This window comes from Salvia hispanica, chromosome 3 (assembly GCF_023119035.1).
Source record: "Salvia hispanica cultivar TCC Black 2014 chromosome 3, UniMelb_Shisp_WGS_1.0, whole genome shotgun sequence".
NCBI lineage: Eukaryota > Viridiplantae > Streptophyta > Magnoliopsida > Lamiales > Lamiaceae > Salvia > Salvia hispanica.
Window position 1 is genome coordinate 12288059 of NC_062967.1, and position 19695 is coordinate 12307753.

General features: G+C 36.7%; 1 protein-coding gene across 2 annotated transcripts; it reads right to left on the reverse strand.

Moving 5' to 3' along the window:
• Nucleotides 1-2337: 2337 nt before the first annotated feature.
• Nucleotides 2338-11386, reverse strand: LOC125213163. Of its 2 annotated transcripts, XM_048113543.1 has the most exons (27): nucleotides 11196-11386; nucleotides 10931-11102; nucleotides 10620-10744; nucleotides 9449-9571; nucleotides 9201-9344; nucleotides 8454-9091; nucleotides 7855-7976; nucleotides 7668-7759; nucleotides 7363-7567; nucleotides 7218-7281; nucleotides 6871-7019; nucleotides 6721-6791; nucleotides 6434-6607; nucleotides 6231-6302; nucleotides 5874-5975; nucleotides 5703-5792; nucleotides 4930-5005; nucleotides 4736-4832; nucleotides 4540-4609; nucleotides 4258-4437; nucleotides 4038-4160; nucleotides 3841-3924; nucleotides 3573-3757; nucleotides 3345-3483; nucleotides 3187-3246; nucleotides 2862-2966; nucleotides 2338-2756 (listed from the first exon to the last, which is right to left on the reverse strand). In XM_048113543.1, exons 1-27 carry the CDS (start codon nucleotides 11283-11285, stop codon nucleotides 2643-2645), a joined length of 3666 nt encoding a protein of 1221 aa, XP_047969500.1. In that variant the 5' UTR covers nucleotides 11286-11386; the 3' UTR covers nucleotides 2338-2642. The 2 variants fall into 2 exon arrangements, with proteins under 2 accessions (XP_047969500.1, XP_047969501.1); XM_048113544.1 differs by lacking the exon at nucleotides 9449-9571.
• Nucleotides 11387-19695: the final 8309 nt, after the last annotated feature.

Below are 19695 nucleotides of genomic sequence, written 5' to 3' on the forward strand. Positions count from 1 at the left end.
TTAATCCATAAAAAAGAATAGGAAGCTTATGCTGCATATTATATTACTTCCTCCGTCCTGGATGACACATTTGTTAATACGATTAACTGTAGAGAGAAAGAGTGAGTATATATATTAAATGGAAAGAGAAAGAAAGATAATATTTAATTATAGATACAAAAAAGTGATTATGTGTATTAATTAAAGATAAAAAAGTTATTAAAAATATAATTGTGTCGTTTTGGATGTGACAAACTTAAAAAGAAAGTGTGTCATCTTACTTGAGATGGAGGGAGTAGTATTTAATTTTAATAGTATAATCATGTACTACTAAACAATACTCCCTCCGTCCGTGAATAAGAGTCTCGTTTTTCCATTTTAGTCCGTCCGCGAATAGGAGTCCCGGTTCACTTTTACCATAAATGGTAATAGGGTATCACCTTCACCTAACTCATTCCACTCACATTTCATTTAAAACTAATATATACAAGTGAGACCTCTATTCCACTAACTTTTTTCCACCCACTTTTCTTAACATTTCTTAAAACTCGTGCCGCCAAGAAATGAGACTCCTAATGACGTACGGATGGAGTATATACATATTGCAGATATTTTAATATCTCACACTAAATATCAATACTAGCATAATTTTCATTATAACCTACTCCCTCGTCCCATAGATGTCACACTTAGATAATAATACAAGATTTAAGGAGATTTTATTTTGTACTCCTATATAGATTACATACCTATATTACATCCTACCTCCATCTCATAATAAGTGTCACATTTTGTCATTTTGGTCCGTCCACAATAAGAATCACATTTTACCATAAATAGTAAATAGACCTCACATTTCACCAATCAATTCTACTCACATTTTATTGTAAAACTAATATATATAACTGAAATCCATAATCCACTAACTTATTCAACCCACTTTTGTTTACATTTCTTAAACCTCGTGCCTATGGGACGGAGGTAGTATATTTTAATTTTAATACCCAATCTTCCAAGGCTCGTTTGATTGCCATGCTAGAAAATACTATGTAAGATAGTTATCTTAAGATAGAATTTTCGGGCCGAAAGTAAGATAGTACTCTCTCCGTTCCATAGTAATAGAATCGTTTTGTCATTTTGGTACGTTCCATAGTAATAGAGTCATTTCTCTTTTAGTAAAAATCAACACATTTTTCCACACATACTTTACTCTTTCTTACTTTTTTCTCTATTCATCTTTCTATCTTCTTCATTTTCCATTTTATTCTCCCTTTACTTAACTCAATAACACAATTTTTCTTAATCTTCGTGCCAAAAAGAAACGACTATATTACTATGGAACGAAGAGAATATCAGATCGTAGTATTTTTATGATGTTGTTTGATTAACAAGATAGTTTTTGTAGATAAAAATTATAAGGACAAAAATACCATTATGTATTTATTTTTCTTATATGGATCTTAAAGATATTAATCTTAATTAAATTAACTATATTATTGATTTATTAAATAAATTTGATGACTCACGATTTATTATAGATTAATTACAACAAACTTGATTTAATATTCTTTATTAAGGCACATAATTAAAGCTTAATTATATTCATCTTCTTGTCTAAATCCTAATAATTCCATCCTAGATCATATTCAAAATATCATAAAGAATGATTTGTAAGACAACACAAACCCATAGAATTTTGTGGATAGAACACACAACAAATCGAGATCCCACCCCCAAATCAACGAGAAATCGATGAGTTGCGAAAAACTAAAAAAGAATGTAGTTAGAAAAATCCTCATTTGCGGTGGATGAAGAAATCTTCTACAAGCAGAGGAAGAAATCTGTCTACGGGCGAGAAACTACAATCAAACTGCGGCGAGGCTTCGTCAGCAGCTCGCAAAAGCAAGTAAGCAACACCACTACTATCGCCGGGAGAGAAGATGGAAGCACTGTGGTCTTCTTGGTAGAGTAGAGAGAGGGTGAGAGGATGAGGGAATTACAGAAGAGAGATATGGTAAAGTTGAGTTGCAGAAGAGAGAGAAACTTAATATCAATAAACATCACAGCATAAAAGAACCATCAATGCATAAGCATAAATGATCATTTCTCTCCCAGATCACACCAACAAAAATAACACAAAAGTAGCCCATTTACACAAATGACTCTTCTCTAAATCAACAGTCACCCAAGTTTAGATGATTCTGAACATCACATCTTTTCAACAGAATCAAAGAATAAATAGGATCTGCAGCAATAGCCAGAGAAGAGGAAACTATTGATATCATCCCCTTTTCCCAATACCATATCAAGTAGAGTGCATTTCTAATTTACACTGCAACAATCGCACACACCACCAAAGAAAAGACAACTTCTACATCCTTTTATTATGTAGAAATATGACATGATCATAGAACAGACTTAAGTTTCTAAATATACAGAGGAGAGAGAGATGGAATAAATATAATTTAGATGCTAGATACCTGTATAGTAGACTAAGTATGGCTGAAAAAGCCAAAGTTTAAGAGAAACGAAAAAAAAAAGATATAAATAGAGAGAGGGAACCTGAAATTGGATTTCTACGAGTACAGGTTCCAAACCACCTCAATTCGAAGAATAAATAACCCCCTAAACACCCAAATATTATACACCTCTAGAAAACTCTTCTACATGAAGTAGCTTAGTGATTTCTTCTTTCTCGATCCTCCCTCTCCATAGAGCTCGTTCCATTGGTTCAACTCATTCATGTTTTGTGAATCTGACGAGACACTTGCACAGACCTGCATTTTGACAAAAATAATTACTTATAGAGAAAAAGGGACTACGAAGACCGGAAAGTTCCAAATGAGCGAATGAAATGTAAAGATCCTAATTATTTGATAAACCTGTTCGTGTGCATATTTGAAGTCCTCCATACTCAAGGGGCGAACGTCTGCACTGCTGTGCAATGCCGGTAATGGTCTATTCTCTGCCAGTGCCAAAGCTTTTTCCTGTAATTTTATTTTATCATATTGATAAGTAAAAGTTTTTTTACCACATGACTTCATGTATGCAATCAACAGCGGCACACGAAAAGGGCAAACTAAAGAACAGAATTTCAGATACAAGGAATAAACAAAAAAGGGCAAATGCTCAATCAATAATCCGAACATAGACAACAGGTAAAACACTTTCCGCCAGTAGAAGTCCGGATGAGCAAAAAAAGCATACCTTCTTTTCCTTTTCCAGAATTTCTCTTATAGGGCAATGTGCAGCAGTCACACAGAGATTCTGGAGACAGAAAATTTAAAAATAAGAATAGAGATGAAAGAACGAACCCCCTCAAAACAAATCCAAAAATTAAGATCAAGGAGATGTAATGCTCAAACCTTTAGATCACTTCCTGAATACCCTTCTGTCATACTAGCAACTGCCTCAAGATTAACATTTGGAGCAAATTCCTCATTTTTTAAAATAACTCCTAATATTTTCTCCCGGTTTTGAGCATCAGGCAAGTTGACCATCAATCTGCACCGGTTCACAAAATATAAAATGATGGTAGCAGTGGTCTTTTAGCTGAACAAACAAACACGAACTAGATTGTGAGACAAACAAACCTCCGAGGAAGCCTCCGGATTACAGCCTCGTCAAGGTCAAAAGGCCTATTTGTTGCTGCAAGCACCAATACACGTTCCTTATCCTTAGTACGCAAACCATCCCAGTTCACCATGAATTCATTCTTCATTTTGCGCATTGCTTCATGTTCTCCAGGGTTTTCTCGTCTCCCTAACATGCTGTCAACCTACAGTCATAAAGATATAAGAAAAGACTAGGAGTCTAAGAATGGTAAGAAACATTAATGAACCACAAAAGCACAGGGGGAACCTCATCAACGAAAACAACACTGGGTGCTATCTTGCTGGCCAAAGAGAAGACTGCTTTCACGTATTTCTCTCCTTCACCAAACCACTGGATGCAAAAAAAAAATTGATCAAAACTATTTAGACAATATACATAAAGAAGGTTAAATGGTTAAAATGGAAAATAAAAATAAACTATTGAAAGACTAGGAAGATCCATACTTTAGATGTGATGCTGGACATAGATATGTTGATAAAGTTTGCACCAGCTTCAGTAGCAACAGCTTTTGCAAGCATAGTTTTACCCGTACCAGGAGGTCCAAAAAGCAATATCCCTTTACAAGGCTTCAAGATTGACATGGTCAACAAATAAGATGCAATACTTTGTAGCGTGAAAAAATTTTACAAGTTCCGACAAGCTACAAAAACACAATGTCTCTACCTTAGTTAGCTGTCCTTTGCTGAACAGTTCTGGCCTTTGTAGGGGTAGCATCACCAATTCTTTCAAAGTCTCTTTTACATTTTCCAATGCTCCAATATCTTCAAAAGTGACTCCGATATCACCAGGTGGAATAACCTCAGCAAGGAGCTTTTTCTCAAACTCATTTTCAGTAACTACATCCTGAAACACAGGCAGTCGTCCGATTACACACTAAATAATATGGAATGCATTCATCAAGCAAAGTAATAAATGAAGACTTAATTTAGAGACTGAATTCAGCACCTTAAGAGATTTCTTCGAACTTTTATTCTCGTTCTGAATGCCATGTAGAATATTGAGCCCATAGCTGATACTACAGTACAAATCCACAAAGAGAAAGAGTAAGAACTATCATACCAAAGAGTTACTCCTTTATCCCCAGCCATCTTACAATTTCAGTGGTGTTCATTGCTAAAGTAAATATTTTCAATATAGTCACCTTTCACTTGAAATGACAAGTTTTGGCTCCTTGAGTAGGTCTTCAGAGCGATGCATAAAATGATGGCTCAAAGCCCAGCCAATAATCTTTTCAATGCCTATAAACACATTATAACAAACATTTTAAGGATTACCAGAACCTAAAGCAGACCACAACCAATTTCAAGATTATTCAGTTGTGTAAAGTCAACTCACTTTCATTAGTCAAAGCTTGGTCTTTAATGCATAGTGACTCAAGATCAGGACAGTCGAGGCGAATTCGATTTAGGACCTAGATTCATAAGAAGACAGGACAAAAGTCAGCCCACTTGGTTATAAATATGACCCCACGAACGGCAGGTAACTCGTGGTCAGCAATGGTCGGGCTGCAACAGCTGTTTTAATTCAAGAATTTACCAATCGCATCATTAAAAAATCTATATCCACATTAACTGTCAAGTGAAAGTAATCTCATGAAGATAAATAAAATACTCCCTTTTTGGTAAAACTAGAAATGTTATGTAAAACCACCACAAAAAATCCATCTAAACAAGAAATTAATGTGTTATGGAAATGTTTGATTGTTTTCCTCAATTTTGTCTTTGGAAACCAAACCAAAAAAAAATTAAGTTTCCAAAACGCATTTCTTCCTCAGTTATTCTTCCAGGATACAGAAGATGAATCCAAGGGTTTCCTCTGAAGTTTCCTAGATATACTTAAATGGTGTGGCACGTGACAGAAGCTCAACAAATAAAGAATTTTCAGAACCCAATCTGTGGTAATTAATTGGACAGAAAAGTAAATCAGGACCCCATAGCTTTGAAGTAGTAGGCAGGGCATCGCAATATGAGTTTTTTTTATATATAAATATGTGGTCAAACCAAAGCAACTCCAGGAAGAAAACAAATAGTACTAGACCCAAATTAAATTTAATCTCAAACACAATCGGGCAGGTAATAATCAAGCAATCATTTACAGAAGTTACACACCGTGCGAATGCCAGCAATATTTGATTGTGATTTCATGGTTTCAGTATCCCGATCCAACTGCTGTTTCCAGTCAACTAGCACCACCTCATCCTTCAACATTGAAAACAAGAATTATTGCATACTTCTAACCTCAATGATGGAAAGGTCCGAGAGTAGCAAAAATTTAATTACCTGGGGAATCTGTATAGTCACTTTGTTTGGAAAAAGACGGGTGAGCTGCTTCAGAATCTTTGGAGTTTCTTTATTCCTATCATGTAATCTACCAAAATTATCCTGTAAAAGGCATATGTCTGGTACTCAAATAGGAGCAAATTTAATATATATGAGTGGCTTGAAATGTATTTCCATAGTTTTACTAGGTTTATAATTCCACAAGCTTTAGGGAGTTTGAGATCTAAGAAATTCATGAAATTTAGAGACGAAAAAACACCAACGATGATTCTAACCATAAAGATGAAATATAATTGGTGAACTAAAACAGATGACAACAAGATGAGCATAGAAAGTTTCAATTTAAACCAGCCATACCGGGAAAGCAAGGTCGAGCAATGCTGTTTGGTTGCTTCCAAATTTTGTGAAAAGCAATCCACCAGAATGAGACTATATCCAACATACACAAGATGAGAGGTTTCTTTCTTTAATTTGAGAAAAAAAAAACAGAGAATGGGGTGGAGGGGAGAAGCAGGGGTGCAATATTAAGAATAAGTAGAAACAACACAACATAAACTCACTTTCTCCTTCCGGCTGTCTGTCTGAGTATGTGAGGCTATCACGACAACGTTTTCTGGTAATGATTCAAGCTTAATTTTAAATGCTGCATAAGCCTCAGAATTACCAACCATGGACTTCTCTACGTCTTTCAATAACAAGATCAAAGGACCGGTTTTACATTCTGTTGAAGCTACCTACAAAATTGGAAGAAAAAAAGTACGTATTTATTGGCAAGCCCATAATATGCAATAAAAAAGTGAACCAACTTGCATATTCTTAACAAGTATACTTTTACAATTAAGTATACCTCAAAAACCTCATTGATGGCAAGCTTGTCGATGTCTTCAGCACTGGAGCTTTCCAGGCGAAGTAAGTCAGCTGCGTAGAGTGGGAATAGTCAACAAAATAATAGGCTAAATTACTTGATACACAATAGACTAAGTTTGGAGGAAATTACCTGCACAGAAGAAACCATGATCTTCTTCACAGAGGCCTCCAAGATCATTACCTTCTGGAACTGTTCTATCAAATCTAACACCAATTTTGGAAGAGCCATTATCCTCAAAAGCAAGTAACACCTTGCCCCTATAACCGTAGGTTGGACCCCTGCGCAAAATATTGAAATGACATCACAACTTAGAGAACATAATCCTATGGTAATTAGCAGGCCTTTACTTGTACGGTAAAGAAACAAAATTCATTAAAGTGAATTTGGATAACCATGGACAATTATATCTTACTATCTTAGGCACAAAACCGAGCCAAACAAGAAGTAAATCTACAAACAAGATGAAAGTTAATTACCTCATTTGAGTTTGAGTAGGAGAAAATCCTGTTGGCAAAGAACCAACATACTTCACCCTGTCACCTACCAAAAGAACAAACAATCAATTAAAAGACAATTTCTTAGCTAAACTAAGATGAGGGAGAAAAGCTTTTATAGCGGTACCCTTTTTGAAGGTATAGGTTTTAGATGAAGCCGTAGATGCTTCCTGCTTGGGTTGAGCCTGAGAACTTATGGTAGAACCCCCAGTAATATCAGCTTCCACACTTGAAGCTGGTTTTTTGAGATGCAGATTCCGTCTAGAATATACAATTGCTCGCTCTAGCTTTGTACTTTCTTTCACAGAATCAGCTTCTTTTATTGCTGGTCCCTAGACAAAGAATATAGTAATTCCTCAATAAGAAGTGAACTAATTTATGGAACAGCTAATAACAATAATAACTTTGAACTCGGGTCACATTGAAGCTTACACCCGGTAACAGAATAGTGTCAACGATGAGAAGTGAAACACCAAAATATTTAGCAAGTGCTTTGGTCAACGTTTCCTGGTATATTTCCGAACCTATAAAGAACAGAACGACAAAATTATCATTATAATTAGTTGGGAACAGTACATAAAATCACTTACACAAATACAGAAACACGAAGCTGCATTACCTGCAGGACCTGACAGCAAAATTCTCGGGCATACAGTAGGGAGGTCTGAAGTGAATTTCACATATTTATTACACTTCAAATGTATGTATGTGGAAGCGATGAGAACATTTTTTGTGTTTTCACTGCAAAAAAACAACTAATTATATAGAAACCATAATAATCTGCCCAAGGGGAATAACTACGAGTTAACTTATGAATAATAAGTCAAGCCTCATAGACAGGATATAAAAGTAAACTATGCAAATTACTACGCACATAAAAGAAACTTCCACGCCAAGGAATGTGAGTAAGCATGACTATTATTCGAAAAAAGGAACATACTTATTACAATAGATGATGTACATATATACAGGCTTATCCCACTAAAAAGAATTAACAGCTCTCAATCAAACATCAGATGTATGGAACAAAATTATCAAGAAGCAGAGATCTAGAAGCAGCTGTCAATTAATCCCAGCAAGACTCATCCATAAATATCAGTTATGGCTCAATCTTCGTAAACCATTGTTGTGCAATTATAGGTGTACAACCATTTACCCTTTTATCGATGGAAGTTATTATGTTACAAGAAGCATTGACAATATGAATGTGACTTTTACCTCAGATAATAAGGAAAATCCTGAAAAGAAACATCTATGTTATCACAATGCAACAGTCCTTGTCGCAAAGCATCTTTGTAGGCTTCACGTCTAGATGATATCGAAATGGGAGGATCAGAACCCTTGCCCTGATCTCTAACTGCCCTGCGCTCATCAAGAATCTTAGATATCGTGCCACTGATATCAAATTTTGGAGCTATTGAAATTGGGAAACCATGTCCCAAAGCATTGCTTTGTGGAAGACCTTTCCCGTTCTCAGTAGAAACATTGAAGTTCTTAATGGAGACATTAGGAGATAAAACACCATCTTTTTCCGCCACTGATAACGTAGCACCATCATTAAGGTCAGAAGCATCTTTGTTTCTAGTGTCTGCCATTTCACAAGTAGAAGGTAAAGATGTTATCTCAGTAACATGTTGGGCATCCTCAGCATCTTGAGATGAAGAAGGTAGGAGAGATAATTCTTCGGGGTGATCCGTTACTGATTCCAGTGTTGCTGGAACGGGAACATCAGAAGGTTCCCCTGATCTTGACTCAATATGCAAACCTTTTATGGGTCCACCATGAGCTTCTACCATGCTAACTGATGCTGGGCCATCCATCATAGGTGCACTTTCATCAATGAGTTGTTGGAAGACCTAATAGTATGTTAAGGGCATATAGAGAAGATAGATACTTGCAGCCCCAAATATATCAAATCATATAATAACATGGTAAGGAACTAAAATTTAGAAAAAGAAAGGATACATAAGATCGTTTGTCCGTCACGCTGAATACCACCTCATCACCTGCATTTATAGGAATCGTGGTGTCCTTGTGATAGTTCTTTCCATTCACTTGTACAACTCCTTTTTTTCCAGTGATTTCAAGCAGCGTAAGTGATTCTCCTTCCTGGATCAGACATGGAACCAGCAAACAGATCAACACAGAATCCATTGTAATGATCAGAACCATATGTAACTCCCAACGAAATTAACTCCAGCATAGAAGTTCACCTCAGACTCCATGCGCTTCAGTTTGCACAAAGATTTACTAATTGTTGGATCTCTCACCCATAAATCACATTGGCGGCCTTGGCCAACAGTGAAAGTTGGGAAATGCAAAATAACATGTGGATTCTGGGAGAAAAGATTACACAAATATAGTTATGGCCACGCACCATATAATGGTGAAAAGCAGGGACACAGTGGTTGAACAGAAGCCTGTGGATAAATCTACCTAATCCATTTGTCAAACAGAATGTACAAAAACAGAAGTCTTTAAGGTGCAGACGGGGTAGATAGCAAATGCTGGTTGCCAATTGATTATGGTTATCTCCACATAGAATGTCCAGTCAACCCCAGATCAAGGATAAACAAACCTAGGCAACTGAAGAAAAAAAAATCCAAACATTGTGCTACTTTAACTGGAGACATCAGAACAGGAAACTAGACCGCTGGAAAAATGTGCATCTAAACATTATGGGACTTTGAACTGGAGAATCAGAAGAATACACTAGCTTATTTCCTGATTACTTTCAAATACACAAACAAGTAGTGTGACTACCTAGAAAATCATTTTCTTTGGACCAGGGCTGACTAATGTGCTAGATAACACATTGTGGGTGCTAAACAGTTACCTCCCCCAACCACGGGATTCTCTCTAGCGCTCTCTTGGATAGGGGGGCTAAATCATTGTCAAAAAGTAAAATATACATACGTAAGAGGATAAATACTCAGAAACTTCAGGGATTTAACTATGGCTCCCAGAGTACAAAGGACCCACTCTTGCTTCAGAGTGAAGTTCTGGTGATACAACAAAGCAAGAGACCCGATAAGGCAACACAATAAATTTTGAAAAGCAGAAACTTGAACTTTCAAACCAAAAAGAAAATCTAGCTATCTTAATATGCCCACCACAACCTAAAGCCAACAGACACATAAAATTAATGAACATAATCCCATTGTGCCCCTCAAAGTTTATAACATTACAAATAAATGATGACAACTTTCTTATGGTTATTAATTAAACGCAATTGCACCCCACAGCAAATCTCAATATCCTCTACATCAAATCTAAGTGATAGTCAATTACAATTCTGGTCCAACATCAAATTTCAATTGTCATTTTGAATTTTTAACTCGAAGCAATGAATGATACAAAATTTAGCTGAAAGAGCAAATCTACCTGTGGACACTGGGATATAAGTTTTCCCCATGCAGCCCCAGCATTAGTTTTCAGATGCTTCTTCTTTCCGCGGTTCACAGGCCGCCCACTAGACTTCCCTTTCTCTACATCAGTGATGGAATCACCTGCATCCACCGCCAACAATTAAATAAAAAGAAACAATTTTTTTACCCAGCAGAAGAAGAAAATAAATCAAAATTTGAAGAATTTAAGAAGCAAAAAGAACAGAATTGAACACCGGAATTCAATTGAGGATAAGACATGCAGTGCATGATATAACATCTATAGTCACGCGAGAGCCAAAACCTCACCTGCCGCCTCGGCCTTGGGCGATTTAACCGCCGCCACGTCATCCGATTGCTTCTCGGCTCCACCGTTGTCTAGATCAGCCGATCCGGCCTCCAATTCATTCCCCGCCACCGCGCCAACAACTTCCTCCGAAGGCGGTGAATCATTCAGAGAAGAAGAAGACGCATCCGCTCCCTGCATAAACTCAAAAACCCGTAATTGAAAAACCACCAGAAATGCCCAATCAAGACAGAAATTTTCAAATTCACTAGAATACAAAACCCTAACCTTGGATCGTTTGCGATTTGGCGTGGACGATGAAGGTGGGGAGGAGATGGGGCGCTTGGAGGAAGAAGAACCACGCCGTGTTTCCACCATATTTTCTGATCTAATAACCTAAATTGGCCGTAAAAAGAAGCTTAATTTTGATCCCAAATTCTGATTTTCCAACTGAAAATCAAGGGATGTTTCAAAGAAGATGGATTGCTCTGTGCATATGTGTTTATATAATATTTGTATATATAAAAATAATTTTAATTTTAGCAGTACAACTCTATAAGTGAGAAGGAAAGTTTTATTTTTGCTAAATATCCATTTATATTCCGTCCCTTTATCGATTTACCTGCTCAAATTTGATTGTCTTTCCAAATATTCATTTTCACTCTTAATATTTATTATATCGTCGTTTTGGTGAAGCGAGATTTTTTTTTTAACACATTTTAGTTTTTGTATTAATTTTTAATTATAATTTTTATAGTAGAAATGTGACTTTTATATAGTAGGAGTAGTAATGTCGTATGTGGAGAAAATACAAATGATCAATAAACAAATTTTCTTTTTCAATTTATTTTTATTTTTGAATTCACTGCGTCAATAAGATTTTCTTTATTTAAAGGACGAAACGCAACTCACTATATATTGTAAAAGAAAACCATCCGCATACGTATGCGAAAAAAAGAACAAGAAAAAGTAGTAACATTAATTTTAGGTACAAAAATCAATATTTTAAACTTCATTTCTTATAATTATATATCATCAATTAATTAGCATTACTATAAACTTGCGATTATATTCCTTCCTCTTTGCCTTTTACATTGTCCCACACTATATGCACACGTGTGTAGAGTGGAGACCTAAATATTCATGTGGTGTTTAAAGAAACGGTATATCATAGTATAATATTATTGGATATGATTTCGTATATATTGATGGATTTAGTATAATATTCTTATTGGATATGAGTGGTGTTTAAAGAAACGGTATATCATAGTATAATATTATTGGATATGATTTCGTATATATTGATGGATTTAGTATAATATTCTTATTGGATATGATTTCGTATATAATGATGGATTTAAAGAAACGGTAAAAAGACTAAAGATGGAAAGTTAGCTACATTTTCAATTCTAAATTATCAATTCAATTATTCAAATTGCAAATAAATGAAATGATTTTAAATTGCAAACAGTCATATAAGAACATTATGTGCGGTTGTGCGCTGCAAAGATATTTGACGATGAAATATATATTTAAATTAATTACTCCATTCGTTTCATAATAAGAGTCTTGTTTTGCCATTTTGATTTATCATAATAAGAGTCTTATTTCACGTTAACTATAAATGGTAAGTATATTTCACATTTCACCAACTTATTTCACTCACATTTTGTTAAAAAACTAATATATATATATATAGGGATATGTTAAAATGACAACCCCTCTTAAAATAACATCATGCCACCATTCCTAGCCAATCATTTGTACACATGGACGAATAATCAGCTGCCATGTGGCAATCATAAAAAATTCGCAAGGATAACTTTTTTTCAGAATCAAAATTCAAATAGGAACAAAAAATTAGGGTTTTCAAACACTCCATCAAATTACTTGAACATACAAAGAAGTGTTAGAACAACACCAAAACAAAGACCAAAGCTCAAAACATTCACTAATTTCTGATAAATTCAATGCTAAACCCTCAAAATTGGCACCACCGAAGGAGGTTGATGAAGAACAGGCACGTGCTTCGACTTCATGATTTGGCTCGTACCACTTGAAGAAACTACATTCCCTCCTCTCACATACAAAGTAGAGCTTCGCCCTCGACGATTTGCCTTGGCTAGTGACAATACGGAGCGCCGCCGTCTTCTTACAATAGCAGAAAACGTAGCTAAATCGAAGGTCTCCGAAGTCACGACCGCCGTCGCTGTCGACGGAGTCTCAGCTGCACGCCGAACGACCCATGTTCGAAGGTGTTTGGTTGTTGCAGAGATGCATAAAAAAAATTAGGGTTCTTGGGGGAAAGAAAGAGGGGGAGAAAGAGGGTAAGAAATAAAGATGAAATGAAGTGTTGAAAGAGAGAAATCGATTAAAATTACTCATTTTCATTATTTCATTTATCATTTACATGTAATATCTGGAAAACAAAATAGCTACAGTAATTAAAATCAGCTAATCGAGGCTCGGCTCTGTTTCATTATCATCGTTGAATACTTCATATTTTGCAATAGATGTCGCTACTTTTGTTTCGTTTGTTTTATTGTGGTGTTGTTGGTTTGATTTGCCGATTATTGTTGGTTGATTTGAGTTTGGAGTTGGTTTGTGAGGAATTTGTTGTTGATCGGTTGAATCTACGTAAACTTGTGAGGATCGGAGATGGAAATGATTTTTGATTGTTGTGGATGGCTTGGATCCGGAGTGGATTAAGCGTCCCGTGGATGGATCTGCTTGTTTTCGCTTGATTTAGTTGTTTAAGTTCTGCATTCTTGTTTTGCTTCGTCTAGTAGTAGTAGATCTGCTTTAGTTTTACCTGTTCTTCGTTTCTATCGGTTTAATTTCGTTCACTTTGCTTCGATCTTCGTTTTGCTCTGTTTTAACTGGTTGTTTCGTGATAAAAGTTGGAGAAGATGATGTCGCTGTTAGTTAGTCCTTTAGTTAGTTACTCCCTCCGTCCCCGATTAAGAGTCACACTTCATTTTTACCATAAATAGTAAGTAGGTCTCACATTCCATCAACTCAATTCACTCACATTTTATTATAAAACCAATATGAAAAATGCTGGGGTTTGGTGCCCCTTGCACAGCGGAAGACTTGTACAAAACAAATAAATCAGACACGGATCTATTTGACCGATTATGAGATTAATCAATTCACATGTTAAACAGATAATTGCATGCTAGAACGCAAATAATTCATGCTTAGAAAATATAAATCCTAAACATCAATACTACGGTTTAGAGTTACCGATTTGATTCTCCAAAGAATCGTCTATTGCTCGCGCCTTCTCCACGTGATGATCTTCAATACTAGACCATAGATCTTCTGACTGGTTCCCGAACTGTATCTCGATATCAGGGTGGGCTGATCTTATCAAAATATTAGGACTCGAATAAAAAGAAGACAGAAATTCCTCACGGTGGAGGAGCTGAAAATCTCACGGAGGAGAAATTCATAGAAAAATCGTTCCTCTCTATCTTTTAGGAGTAGACGCTATTTTCTCTCTTTTAAAAAAGTGATTTATGTCTTATTTATTATCCTATTTATATTAAGTTCATATTAGGCCAAGTTAGGGATCTATGGAAGGTTTTGGATATTGGCTCCCCCAATTAGCTTTTTACTAATTAAATTGAACCCACAATTTAATACAAGCTTATATTGGAATATTACGAGCAGCCACTACAGAAGTAATATTGCACTCCCCATCCAAATCCGAAATTATAAGTAATCCGGGCTTCCGTTTTGTTTATTATTTATTTCTCGCGCTTAAGATATAAATGTCCATTAATTAATTAATGTCTGCTATGGACTTAATTAATTAACATCTTATTAATTCCAAGAGTGGACTTAGCAAGAAACACTTATTTATTATTCATAGAGTAATAAAACTCCAACTGGCCAGTTTTCCGAATAATAAAACCTTGTTCGAGCTCCTCTTGAGGACATTATCAAACGAGACTCACCTCGTGCGCGATTCAACATAATAGCAATCCTAGCACCGCTAGATATTAATCATCACTACCCAATATATCAGGATTATTAGGTTGCGAAAAACCCGCACCATTTGATAAGTCAAAGTAGTGCATAATCAATACCGTATGCTCAATGCTAACGTATGTAGATTAAGAAATAGTATTTTATCAAAACCTAGTCTTTCAGTAGATTGCATAAAGACACGTCTTGCTGTTAGATCCATTCAGTGCTATACCACACCAACGTCATCTTATTTCAGTAAGGCTTAGAAATAATCGGACTGACATTGCAACCTTTCATGATAGGTAGTCTAAGCCTATCTGGGTTGTGAAATTATTCTTTTTCTTTTGCAAAGCATTGCATAGAATAGACTGTGTTACCTTAAAGTGGACGACGCCCACAACCAGTCTACTAAGCAAAAGACTTAGACTTTGTTTGCTTCTTATACATTTAAATGTTTATAAAACATCTTATAAATGCACAAGCAAACACAATGTAATAATATACTGATTCTATTCGTGCGAAACTGCTCGAATAATACTGAATCGGTTAAAAGTGGATTATAAAGTTTTACGTATACAAGCAAGATTCTATTCGAGCGAAACTTGCTCGAAACATGCTTTTCAGTATACCAAACCTAACAAAAAATGGGTCCCACATTCTACTAACTTTTTCAACCAACTTTTCTTTACATTTCTTAAAATTCGTCCCCGGTCAAAGTGTGACTCCTAATCGAGGACGGAGGGAGTATTTTGCAGCTTTTCAGTCGTACTATGCTGTTTTTGTGAATGGTCCCCATGTTAGTTTTCCCAGGTCTAGGTTAGCTTAGGAAGCTGTTTGCTTAGTCCAATAATTGTCTCGCTCTATTTCGGTTATTATGCATGCTTTTATGTCCCTGCCTAGATCTAGCTGCTAGAGTAGAATATTTCATTTACCAAGTCTAGGAATTAAAGCTCAACCCCAAAAATTGCGTGGCAGCAGCCAAAAATAGTTTCCGAGTCTTTGAACATGTTTACCTACGCATTCATCTTTGTGGATTCGATCCCTGCTTCCTTGTACTAATTTTCTTAGCTAAAACGGGTTGAGGGTTTTGAAGGGGGAGTTAAGGTAGTGATTGTGTGCCCAATGACAGGTAGCTCAAGGTTCTTTGTGTTCCTAGACCCAATGTCTAGAGGATTTTCTGGATCGAGGGTTTTCTTTATTAATAGAGGTGGTCGTTGAAGCCCGGGAGAGCCAGTCTACTGCCCAAGAAGAGACACCTGTACCAGAAACCGACGTACAGGAAAAGCAAGACAAAGAGGGAAGATACAACCATGAAAGAAAGAGGAAAGGCAAGGGGGCAACAAGGAAAAAGAAGGAGACCAAGAATCCCAAGGAGGTCCTAACGGCCGTTACCATCAGGGAGCAAGAACGATGCCCCAAACTAATCAGGAGCAAGGACCCCTCTAACCATCGTCTGCGGCCCATAGAAAAGAGGAAAATCATGTGGACTTTCAAGAATCATAAGAAAAAGAGAGTGACACCCCTGATGATGTACCAACAAGGGAACCCATTGGAAGAAGGAACTGAAGAATGCGAGGATGAATCCCATAACTTGGTGGATGGGGACAGTGAACACCCCAATGATGTACCACCTGATACACCCAGCACAGCAGCTACACAAGGCACCACCCCGAGGAGGAGCCGAAGGAAGCAATGACACACCCCCACACTGACCAGTTAGTTTTTCTTTTAGATTTTTGTAATTTTTAGTTTCTTTTCTATGTGTGTCAGTTTTACGTTTATGTGTTAATATGTTTGTGATAGCATGCGTATACCCCTTTCCATAACACTTAGCCTATTTCATAGACTAAGTGTGAGAAGGTTGGGGTTTACACCTGATATGTGTTTAGGTTGTTTAGAAATTTTCATTCTGTTATGTGATTTTTGTTTGTTAAGTATTATATCTTCTCCCACTTAGCCTATTGCATAGTCTAAGTGTGAGAAGTGTTTGATATATAGTATGTTTTTGCATGTTTTATTTCGTGTGAGCATGATGTATGTGCTTTAATGTTGTTCTCCCACTTAGCCTATTGCATAGTCTAAGTGTGAGAAATTTTGTGGACATAGTATGTTTTGCATATCTAGTTTTTTGTTCTACATTGTCTATGTGTTCTCTATGTTCGTTACTCTTCTCCCACTTAGCCTATTGCATAGTCTAAGTGTGAGAAGTTTCATATATATTATGTTTTCCATGTGTTATGTGTTTTTCTGTCTTTTCTGTGTCCTACATGTTTGATACTGGTCATCCTGTTTTCCACTTCACTAAGCTCGCTTGAGCGCATGCAAGGATGAAGTGGAATGGGGGGACTTAATGGCCAGTATAACTGTATATATGTGTTATCGCGTGTTGAGTCAGTCCTAGTAAGTAAGTTTTGGTTAAGTTTTTTTAGGATAAGTGTTGAATGAATGGGCTTAAAACTCAAATGTTTCAAACTGACGATGAGGGGAATTGATGGAAATAAAGCATGCTAAAAAATGGAAACTACACCCCTCCCAGTAGATCCTAGTCAGTATAGAGGATGCAAGTATGAGAGAAAAGCTCAACCTTAAAGCTAGACACGAAAGCCTTCTTAAAAGGTGAGTTAGAAGCCTAAAAGTGGAACTACTTTCCGCTAAACATATAAAAAAGAGAAGAGTGGCTGCCACATGATGTCTAGAGTGAAGTGACCGCGTGTAGCCTAATCCTAAGGGTAATAGGAAACCCCCCTGCAAAAGAAAAAAAAATCCTTCCCTTAGAACCCTTTTTCTAGCCCCTCTCCTTTAAACTCCGATATAACCCACTAGCCACTAGGACTGTGTGTATGAAAGACATAAGGCAAGAAGCTACTGATCAAGAGCAGAGGCAAAGGACCAACTGAAGAAAGAAGCAAAAAATTGAAGAAAACTGACCAGGAAGAAATACTTGGTCCTAAAAGAGAGAGAGAGAGAGAGAGAGAGAAAGAAGAAAAATGGAGAAAATGGTCTGAAAAAAAAAATTATCCAGACCACAAAAAAAGAGAAGAAGGAATAAGGGTGGCGAAGCCACAAAGGAGTCTACTGACCAGTTGGAGGCCGAATCGTGAAAAACATCAAGCCAAGCAAGAAGAAATGCCAAGCGCCCAAGTACACACAGCTCCTCCGCATCAGAATAAAGTAATGTTATTTTAAACCTTAGAGCCTTAGGAACACCCACCCTAAACATTACAAGCCCATAGCCCCGTTACAAGCCAATAAAGACCCTTAGGAGCTGCGCGTGAGATCTAAGTCCGAAACATTTGTGGTTCAGCATTTTGAGAGAAACAGTCCTAACATCCCTGGTGAGGAATGAGTGGCTGAGCGAATCTAGTATTTGGCCGAGGATTTGTGTAATCTTGACGAGCAGATATACTGGCTAGGATGGAAAAGGGGGGCGGCGGAAGTTCGAGGCTGCTTACAGCCGGATTGAACTCAAACTTGAAGGGAAGAATGGTTGAAAATATAGCCTATTCAATGTGTTTTAATGCGTTTTCGTTTATGTGTAATTTTTCTTTTAGTGTTTTTTCTATTTGCGTCAAGGTTTTTAGAGTGTTGCGTCTTTTGTTCTTTTTAGTTTAGGTCGGTCAGGGAGGTAACCAGGCTTGCGAACTCAACTCATTATTTTTATTTGGCTTGTTTCTTCATACTTGAGGACAAGTATGTGTTAAGTGTGAGCAGTTATGATGGGTCTCGTTCTAAGCCTTGGTTACTGGTCAGTATAACGTGCTTTATTGGATAATATCTGCAAAATAGTTGCTAAAGCGTGCAAGTTGAGGTACTAAATTAGGAGGAAATGATCAGAAGGAATTGACGTGAAAAAACAGTAAAAAAGTGTGCAAACTGGTCAGGATGCATGCTACAGAACTGGACACGAGAAGGAAGGACTTGCTTGGAACAATCAACTACTAAAGAGGGGCAAAATTGGCATTTCACATAAAGAGGCAGCCCTAGAAATTAGGGCAAGCCACCCTATAAATAGGAGCTGAACATAAGGAGGAATGACTTTATCATCACTTGGAAATCACTTACAACTCATTTTTTGGGGAGAATAGCTTCATTAGCTCTAAGTTCCACTCTCTAAATCCAGCAGCCTGCCATGAAGATTGCGGCCACCAGCCGGCGGGGAGTCATCATGCCTGAATCATTCTAACCGCCATAGTTCCAAAAGTTCTTCCATTTTCAGTTTCAAGGGAGCCAAACAATCTTTTATTTGCTTTGTTTTCAAGATTTCTTAGCTTAAGTACTTGTTTTGCTTGCATTAAACTTGGATTCTAGTAGTTACTTTGGTTGGAACATCTTTTGGGTGATAATCTTGAATGCAATGAAGTTTATTGTAGTTTTATTTTGTGTTTCAGCATGCTTACGATTTCATTCTGCCTAGTTAGCTAGATCTGGTAGTTTTATGTTGATTTCTGTTGCTTAAGTGCTTGAATCTGTCTGGCTTAGTTAGACCTAATCTTTCCTTAAGTGTTTAAAAGTTTTAATCAGTTTAAATCTCTAAAAAATGCATGGAATTCGTTTCTACTTGTTTCTGTCACCCTGTCCTGTTGACCAGTATGCATAAATTTCAGCTTTTCTTGCTTTCGTTCTCAATTTCAAGTTAAATATTGCATTTATGAATTTTTTAACTTGAGCATTCATCAGTGGAGTTTGTTAGATCTGGTTAGTTTAGCTTGGTGAAGAAGAAAATGTCACAATCAAAGATATGTTGCTTTTGTTACTTTTTGCTTTTGTACTTGCACTTTTTTTCTGCAAACCCAGCAGCCAGTCTGCCAGCATG

What these genes read in the sequence shown, in the direction of transcription:
- LOC125213163 (XM_048113543.1), bottom strand. Translation starts at nt 11,285, where the DNA reads ATGGTGGAAACACGGCGTGGTTCTTCTTCCTCCAAGCGCCCCATCTCC. An exon ending in ACACTATTCTGTTACCGGGT is followed by an intron (nt 7,568 to 7,667) that starts GTAAGCTTCAAT and finishes TTCTTTGTCTAG; the next exon opens with GGACCAGCAATAAAAGAAGC. An exon ending in CAGACAGCCGGAAGGAGAAA is followed by an intron (nt 6,303 to 6,433) that starts GTGAGTTTATGT and finishes TGTTGGATATAG; the next exon opens with TCTCATTCTGGTGGATTGCT.